Below are 9,732 nucleotides of genomic sequence, written 5' to 3'. Positions count from 1 at the left end.
GCCTTTTTGAAACCAGGCATTATTATAACATGCCTAAAGAAGTAATCTGCCTCTTATGGTACTTAACCCAAAACCACCATATTTGTTTTATATTCCATGTAAGAAAACTCATTTCCTACCTAAGACACTGCCATTTTCTTCAATAGAATAATTATATGCACCATAATCCCAGAGCCATGAATTTTTATAGATTCCTCTTAAAATATTACCACTATACTCACTAGATGGATTCTTTCAGACCCTTTCTGAAACCTTAAGTTGTTATCAGTTTCCACCAAACTCTCAAACCTCTTCTTTATCCAGATTATACCTATATCACCCAACATCCCATTATAGAAACCATTAGATGGTATGATTCTGATCTCCTTAATTTCTGGCCTAATAATTCAGAAATTTAGTCCGAGCTCAAAGCTACAATGTGTTACATTAACAGAGTCTCTCCAGACATTATTCCTCTGAATGTTTATACAGGACAAGAAGTATGGAATGACACAACTCCTCGAGGAGCAGCTTTACTTCACTAACTTTACCATTGGCTTGCTGACCATCCACCCCCAGAAGATGCACCAACAGATAGCTCAAGTGATGATTCATACAGTGGACCTTCTCATAGCCCATCTACAGGAAGCTACGACTCAGACGGTTATCCGTACGACATGTTTCCAAATACAGACTGAGACACTGTGGAGCACTATTTTGTCGACAGACACTGTGGAGCACTATTTTGTCGGCAGACACTGTGGAGCACTATTTTGTCGGCAGATACTGTGGAGTACTATTCTGTCAGACGCACCTGTCTGTTACTGTAGAAAGACTTTTGCTCTTTACTGTTCATCTTTTACTGTTTTCAGATGCCAGCTGTCATGGCCTTGTTATTTGCTTTTAATTTTGTTTGAAATCCGGCTTTCACGTCCGGAGTCTATAAAAAGCCTCATATGGCCTTGTAAATGGCAGAGTGCTTCTAGAGCCTCTCAGCCTTGTAGTTCTTGTGTGCTTGCTTTCTTGCTTCTTGCTTGCTTTCTTCATATGTTCTTGCTTTCATCATGTCTTCCGTTTGATGTTTATATCTATCTTATGTCTTTCAATATCTTCTATCTGTTTTATCTGTCTTATGAGGAATGTCTTTCTCCTAAACTCAAGCAATTATGGGGCATAGAGATCTCGTTGTTCTAGCCCATTGGACATGTGACAAAAATAAAAAATCAACCGTCTAGTTTTAGGTACCGGAGATCAAATTTGCCTTATGCACATTAATTCTAATCGATATATGGGAAACAAGTATAAAGCAAGCATTATCTTGAGCTTTTAGCATGAAGGCTTTCCATGAAAGCACGCCTGAAAATAAGGCGTTTCATGAACCTTAATTTATAAGGAGACTTTCATAGCCCCTGTTTCACCCATTCCTTTATTATATTTTCTGACAAGACGGGCAAAAACTTATCAATGAATGGACAAGACATGAATAGTTGCATTGGTCCCATAATTTATTAAACAATCGAAGAAAATATCATCAAGTGGACGTGTGCAGGGCACATAAAATAATAGTACCAACTTTAACACTCTTTCATGTTATTTTAGTTCTTCTTCTTCGGAATGAATGGCTTCACATGGATAATTACAGCGCCTGACATATTTTTACCAAATAAATAAAGAAAAAAAACTATACTGCAAAATAATGACCTAAACTTCCCTTCTAATAATGTTCAAATTGTAAACATCGTCCTCAAAAAGCAGTCCACACAGTATACTCATACAGCTACTTGATATAAATAATGACCTAAACTTCCCTTCTACTAATGTTCAAATTGTAAACATCGTCCTCAAAAAGTAGTCCATACAGTATACTCATACAGCTACTTGATATATATAAAAAAAAAACATGCACATCAGATATACCAGGGTCCAGGGATCATCAAGGGCATCATCAATGTGGATAGGTTCTCATCCATCCAACTCAATTTCAGAGAAAAGCAATTCATTGTTGACTAGTAGATATCAATGGAGAACATACAACAGACGCTCAAAATAAACCCATAGAAAGATGAAGAAACGGCAAGATTTCAAAGCACCATAAGCAAAGTATAGAACATCAACATTCAAAATTTGAAACCCCACAATAGAAAAACAAACATGGCGGCAATTGCAAAAAAATGTTTTAATCCCTAGCTCTATCAATCTCTCCAGCATTGTCATATCAATCTCTGCCTGCAGAGTCACCCATGATATCCTCAGGGAAAAAAAGCTACATATACCAGAAACAAAAGTTTTCATCCTCACACAAATTTTAAGGAAGTTTGATAATCCACCACTCAAAACTTAAAACCCACAACTCTAGAGCACTAACTAGAAAAATAAAAAAGCCAAAGTAGAACCTTAAACATCAGCATCCACATCCTTCTCTTCATCAACCTTGCTAGCAGAAGCAGTAGCCATAGCTGAGTCAGCAGCTTCCTCTTCAGTAGGTGGCTGCACCTGCTCCTCTTCAGGCAGTGGCTCCTCCACATAATCGTTCTCAAAAGCATCTGCTGGGACCTCGTAAATCCTCACTTGTGGCTTTGAGGGGTCCTTGACCAAGACATACTTCCCCTCATTCAACTTCATACACAAGTCGACAATTGATTTCACAATACCCCACATGTTTGATGTGTTCAAATTGATCTGAGATGCAAACTCCCTCGGCTTGTGGCCTTGCACGCTCAATATCACATGGTTAAAGTGGTCACGGGGATGGATCCTCGAGACATATCCCAGCTTCATAACATCAGCACTAGCCAATAGAGCCTGAACAGTCCACTTGGCAAGCTTGTTGGCATTGTTCTTGAGCTCAGTAGCAAGCACCGCCCCCTTTTGAGTTTCGAGCTTTTGGCGCCAGTCGACCCCAGAGTACTTCGGGTCAAATTCATTCAATGCATTGAGGGTGAGAAAAGAGTGTTGTCCCCTTGCATCGATGACACTGTGGACCTCGCACCGGGCAATTAGTGAGGTCTCATCATCAAGCTTCCATCGTCGGTAACGGTATGCCACAGAGGCAACTTCATCTCCCTCAGAGGCAAATGGGTTAGGCTCCTCGAACGTGAGCTTGTTGCCATCACGAATGAGAACTTGTTGGGAGAAGTTCTGATTTATGTAGGCGGCCTCAACACTCAGGGAGTGGGCAGAGTTGATGTCGTCCTTGGCCTCAGGCAGAGGCTCTTGGGAGGTCTCGTTGACAGAGAGGAGGTCAAGCTGGGAGCCGTCACGCTTGTCAAAGAAGAGCTTGTTGCCAACGCGCTGCACAACGATGTCCCATGAGTAGACGGAGCGTGGTGCACACATAAGAGTGGCGAGGATGGCGTCGGTGGCAAAAACTGTTGCACGGTCCTCGTTGGCGAGACGGCGGATTACAGGGTCATCTGTGGTGGTGACCTGCAACACATTTTTTATGGTATATAATTTAGTCTTGAATTGAGGAAAAAACTAAAAGGTGCAATATAATCCAAAGGACAATGGAAAAGCAGAGCTTAGAAACTTGTTTCAACTCAGAAAACTTTGCAGATTCAAACTTGACTTGCCCAATAGCTGAGGTTTATAAATGAAAAAAATTGGATGTTCTCGAGTTTTTGGCTGTATATATACTTTTTTCATGATGTTTTGATACATAAAATGGTATCTAGGGAAGTGGTAGAGTGTGATTTGATATGGTAGCAATCTAGGTTCAAATCCTACAGCAGAAAATTGTAATTCTTTTTTGCTTTTAACTTTCTACAAAATTCTGAAAACACGATGAGATTTTCTAAGTTTACTGTTTAACTGGATGAGTAGACTCGATTATGGCAGTTCCCGACTCGGCCTCCAAGCTTGAATTTCTCAAGGCTGGAAAACCTGTATTCTTTTAGGCCAAGGGGCCACCCACGTGCCACCTCAACCAGATGCATATAAAGACAAATTACCTAATGCTGCAAGCACAAAGGGTAAACAAATAAATTGCTCACACACACATGCTTAGACATTTGTGCACAAGCATGGGAAAATCAGTGAATGGATATCCAGTTACTTCTGTGCCAGAATAATGTGAACATGACATCGTTTCAAACTTGACAAACATTGCAGAGGTCATGGCTGATTTCCAAAGAGGCAAATGCTATCCATATACCTGTATCCCCCACTGCAAACTCACCTTTACCCAAAGTAACAGAGCACCTAGTACCTTTAAGGATTAAAAATTAGCATACTCAATCATTCCTAAGTAATGAAGTATCGTATCGGGTACATAACTAATAATTTGAATTTCATAACTTAATCACGATCCCTTCCGTTTACAATTTACTTCAGTGAATAAATAGGACTAGTTCAGCCTACACCACAATTCTAGCTGTAGACAATGTTTTAAAATGCGGGATGCAGTCCCGATGCAATCGAGGGAGGGGGGATGCGGTCCACATGCGGGTGCATCACCCCGATGTAGTCAATAAATATGAAAAAATCTCAAAAAAATAGGTTAATGCATGAAAAAAATATGGAGGCGATTTATGTGATAGTGGGTATTTAATTTATCCATTAACTCCAATAGTATAGCTGTCAGAGATTTTGTATCCACTATCCCTTGATAGATCATAGAAGACATTAAAAAATAGAAACTAGAAACTAACTTTATAGAAGACAATAGAACTTAGAAGACATCATATTATCATAATTCATAAACAATCAAAAACCATAACCACAAACAACACAATTTCGGTCTTTCGGATTTTTGAGTTTTGCAAATTTCCAAGCGGGATCCTTGTTACTAGAAGACTATGAAGAAGACATTGCCCCAAAAAAATAATACCGATTATTTGATGAAATTATTGATATCTTCTTGACCATTGAAACCCTCGATATGTTGCCGAATCTTCACTTAAACTTCCTCAAATCAGCACCCAAACTAATCCCAATCAACAAGCAAAGATCCACCAATACGAAATTGAAATGTTTTTCAAAAAACATTTCGGCCATTTTCTTTTTATCATTTTGATGCAAACAAAACAGTGAAAGTGGCCGTTTTTGTTGTTTTGGGGGTTTAATACCCCCTAAACCCTATCCCCCCCTTTTTAGAGGGGAAAAATTATGTAAATACCCTTTTCGAGAGGTTTTTTTTTTTTTTTTCACCACGTCGATCGGCCGCATATGCAGTGTGATGCACTATGCGACCGCATATGCAATGCGATGAACTATGCGGCCGCATATGTGGTACAATGAGCTATGCGGTAGCATATGAGGTGGGATGCGGCGCATATGCGGGCACATCCTACCAAAGAGCATATGCACTGTTTTGCAATGCACCTCTTGGAGCATACTGCATGTAGCGGCCGCATTTTAAAACAATGGCTGTAGATACAAATGCTGACATCGGTTTCCATCACAGCATATTGTTAAGAATCATGACAATATACAGCATCAGTATTGTATATACATTCCTCCCTGTACAAACTTTTACTTAGGGAATAAATCATTCCAAAGAAGGTATAAGGAAACAGTACATGTACCAATCCTAATGATCGTATGAAATTCCAAATCTGAAATTATGTTACCCAGATATGACATTCAAGCTCCATGAATTTCCTCTTAGTGAATATTCCGCAAGTATTAGAGTAAACATATTAAAAAAAAATTCTGCAAGTACAAGTGACGTCTCAATGGCGCATTTTAGCTATAATGAAGACAAAACATCAATCAAATATTGGAATGCAGTCAACGATGATTGGTCACATATGTTTCATCATGAAAACATGAGATTGCCAGTCAATTGACCCACCAAAAGAAGACATGTATTTTGGAAAAAGATCATCCTGGTAAAGCAGGAAAGACTACAGACAAATTCAAAGCCAGGCTCGTAGCCAATGGCTAAGAGAAAAAAAGAAGAAGGAATGCATATCAATAGAAAATGATCTCTTTTTCGAATAAAGTTTCAGAAGCCCAGCAAAATGCATTCCAAAATGGCATCCTAAATTATATTAGTGAGAGAAAGATTGTGATTCTAAGATTATACATGCTACCAGGAATCGTATCATGGCTCTCTCACTTAATATTGTTGCAAATTACAATTAGAAACATTGTGACATATTAATTTGCAAAATAACCATGATAAAAAATAGATCATAGACCAACAACCAAAACATACATACAAGTTAAACAAAAAAACAAAACAAAATCCCAACAACACAAACCTTGAAGAAGTTGCGGGTCTTGAACCGCTCAAGGCGACGCTCATTCTTCGGGTTGATGCGATCATACGACCGGTCATAAAACTCAAGCGCTCCGCTTGTCAATAAGTCCTCTGGGGGGTCCGGCACTGAGAAAGAGAGCTTCGAGAAGGTGGAGAATGGTATCTGATCAAGCATCATCCACTCCGGCTGGATATCCACTGAGCTCTTGAATGCCGCCGCCTCCCTCTTCTGAGCATTAGCACGATTTTGATTGAAAAGTCGATCTCTTCTAAGTCTCTGCTTCTCAGCCTCACGCCTTTTGGCCTCAACCTCCTCGTCTTTACGCTGAGGGAGGAGGCGGTGAGGATTTTGATGAAATCGCCACTTGGGTCCAAACTTGGGCCGTGGTGGGGGCTTCCCATCCACAAGGCGAAAGGATTCCTCATCGGCATCATCGAGGGAGAAGTCGAAGACGGTGGAGGAGTCACGGGCAGAGGGGCGCATGGTATAGTTGCGGCTCCAGTCAGCAATGCGGCCAAGCTTCTCAGACTTGGAGAAGGGGGCATAGGGCACATTTTGGAGCTGGTTCTCAAGTACAGCGGGGCCCTCGGGGGGACCCCACCCATCGGGGTTCGAGGGGACATGACCAATCATGAAACCCATGGCTGGTTGCTCTTGGCTTCGTTTACTTTGGTTTAGTGGGTACCCCTGTAGGAAGAAGAAAAGATAAGAAAATCGGGATCTTAATTCCCAATTCCCAAAGAGAGACTGAGAGAGAGGGTTGAGGGGCGGGGGTTGGGTGGGGGGAGGGGGAGAGGTGCTTCCCTATTTGTGGAGGAGAGGGCAAGTAGAAGGAGAAGAGAAATTGGGGATTTCTCCATTAAAGTTAAGAGACTAAGGGGCTGTTTCGGTACATGGAAATATATAGTCCTATGAAATACATTACTGGTGCAATACATTTCCTGAAAATGGGCTTTTGCTGTTTGGGCAGCACATTGCTACTGTTTGGCTACGTCAGGAAGAAACATTTCAGAGAAATTCATAGTCTACCTATATAATTACGGTAGCGTGATCAACTGTTATAGATCAGCTTTCTCTTGATCTAACAAACTTCAAACTGATAATTAATTATTAAATTAATCATTTAATTACATGATCATGTATCACTAGATTGAGGCATACTTAAACTTATGATCAAATTTACAAGAAAACACTGCTGCAATTTTCTGCAGCATAATCAACAAAAAAAATTGCTCATATCAGTGTGATTATCATGATGTTAGTTGTTCCAATTCAATCATAATGATCTCATTCAACAATGTGTTTGATTTGGTGACAATTTTCCGTGGATAATCAACTGAAAACCAATGCATGATTCTCCTATGTGAATCCTCAGCATGAATTAAGAAAAAACATTTTCGAAAGATGCATTAGCATTATCGCACAGCCCCGATGTTGAACTTTGAATAGAAAATGTGATAGGCATATCAGAAAGCATAACATTCCAATGAAAAATGAGATGAGCATGCAAGTCCCTGATAATATTATCTCCTCAATTTACCAGATAAATTATCTCTCTGGTACGCCACCATTAAAATCGCAGTTTGCAAATGGTGAACCATGCATGGGATAAGCATGTTTTTGAGTATTACAAAAACAAAAATTTATATGGCATGCCATTTCGGAAAACCACCACTAAACCACTAAGAAAACTTCCTTTAATTCACTTAGAAAAACACAGCAATATATGATTAAATCACTGTAAATAATTACAAAAGATAGTAATACTATTCAACTCACTGTAAATCATAACTAAATATACATGGATGAATCCATGAAAGAAGATTGTAATACAATCCAAAAACTCAGATGTGTCAAGCAATGCGGATAACAAACCCTAGAATATTCGCCATTGAAACCCAACAGGAGAGAGAGGCATAATAGTAGAGAAAGAGGTACCTGGAACAAAGAAGGTGAGAGAGATGGGTTGGCACAAGCTGGGAGACAGTAGAGAGAGAGAGGGGTAGGGTTTTGCTGGGTCTTGGTCCTTTTAAACGGACCTCAAGCTCCTACAAAGCAGATATGCCCAGTAATCCATTTTGCACCAATCATGGTGAAAAATGGATTTCATGATTTTGAGGGCATTACACGGTAGTGTATTTCTATCTCATATACCTATGCATTGCATACCCAAACGGCGAAAATGGGGATTTCGTGAAAATCTCTGAATTCTTTTTGGGTAGGGCTCAAATCTACAAGCTCAAGGTTTCAACCAAAAGGACCTACCAGTTTAGCTACAGGTGTGAATTCCAAAAAACAATCCCAAAAGACAATGGTTCAGAACCATCAAAATACCAATTAAAAATTGCAACAAGTCGATGATTCATAAACACTACGAATGAAATAAAAATCCAACCTAAAAATTAATAAGGGAAAAACATAAAACTACGCCCATCCTGTGTAATAAAGCCTAATCACAGTTTTAAGATTTTTTTTTTTTTTTGAGAACATCGATAATACCTCTCAGAGAGACCTGTCGAAAAAAATAACATTATGAAGTATCCCAACAATAAATATTAAATCAGGAATAAGTCGACCCTGGATCCAGTACTAGAGCGAGAGGGAAACGTTTTGCTTTTTCACCCATGAACTCAATAGCTTTTGATAGGTTTTGAAAAGCACAAAAGAAAATGAAAACCCTATCAGGCACAAAAGTAAAGAGGTGAATCCTAATAGAGACAGAGAGAGAGATTGCCAACAATGAAAACAAGCATCGGCAAGAAAGTATGCGGTAGTAGAGAGAGAGTGTACCTGGTAGTGTGACGGAAGACGAGCGGCAAGAAGGCGACCGACTACTAGGCTAATGGTGAAGCCCAAACCGTCTAAAACCTCTCCAGGCTGAGGAGGAAGATGCGTTAGATTTTTGACCCCGATAAATGTAAATTCACGTTTCAGTCCTACCCGATAGATTTTTCCCCTTATAATTTTCAGGTTACGTGTTGGGAAGGAAGCACTCAGCAACGCCTACGTTGAAAATGATCAGTGTTTTCACCCGCAGACGGGCGCCGTCTCATTTTTTTATTGGCGTGGATTAAAGAACCGCAGCAGATCCATCATGTGACGACATTTTTTTGTACCATTGCTTTCACGATATGCGGTGGTTTTTAAAGCCCGCATCGAACATAGCATATTCATAACGGGATGAAATATTATATGATTTTGCCTCTGAATATTTTTAAAATTTTTTTAAAAGTTGATGTACTTCCCCAACCGTAGATACAGTGATTGTCTACCTATAAACTATTTATCTTTCGTATAAAGTAGTCACCATCATTATTGTCCTTTATATTTAAAAAGTAATAGTTGAAAAGTGTTAATGATTAAATACAAAGTTTCAAAACAAAATTTCTAGGAGTTCGTGGCTCACCCCAAAATATATACTTCTCCATCTATTTAGAACAAATGAGTTCAATCTAGTTCTAACGCTTTTGATTATTTTATTTTTATTTTTATTTTTTTTTAGGGAAATTATCGTTAATATACTTAAATTTTAATGAAATTGAAAAAA

At 39.3% G+C, this 9,732-nt stretch overlaps 1 protein-coding gene across 2 annotated transcripts; it reads right to left on the bottom strand.

Moving 5' to 3' along the window:
- Positions 1 to 2,140: 2,140 nt before the first annotated feature.
- LOC18429206 (eukaryotic translation initiation factor 3 subunit D) lies at positions 2,141 to 9,299 on the bottom strand. 2 transcript variants are annotated; one of them, XM_006838497.4, is made up of 3 exons: positions 8,976 to 9,299; positions 6,186 to 6,872; positions 2,141 to 3,405 (listed from the first exon to the last, which is right to left on the bottom strand). In XM_006838497.4, the coding sequence occupies exons 2-3, from the start codon at positions 6,825 to 6,827 to the stop codon at positions 2,374 to 2,376; spliced, it is 1,674 nt and encodes a 557-aa protein (XP_006838560.1). In that variant the 5' UTR covers positions 6,828 to 6,872; positions 8,976 to 9,299; the 3' UTR covers positions 2,141 to 2,373. The 2 variants fall into 2 exon arrangements, with proteins under 2 accessions (XP_006838560.1, XP_088717322.1); XM_088861196.1 differs by having other exon boundaries at positions 8,685 to 9,020.
- Positions 9,300 to 9,732: the final 433 nt, after the last annotated feature.

The sequence above is a fragment of the Amborella trichopoda genome, chromosome 3 (genome assembly GCF_054954075.1).
Source record: "Amborella trichopoda isolate Santa Cruz 75 chromosome 3, AtrichopodaSantaCruz75HAP2 v2.0, whole genome shotgun sequence".
In the NCBI taxonomy this organism is placed as follows: Eukaryota; Viridiplantae; Streptophyta; class Magnoliopsida; order Amborellales; family Amborellaceae; genus Amborella; species Amborella trichopoda.
The sequence above is the reverse complement of the archived record's forward strand: the minus strand, read 5'-3'. Positions and strand labels throughout refer to the sequence as shown.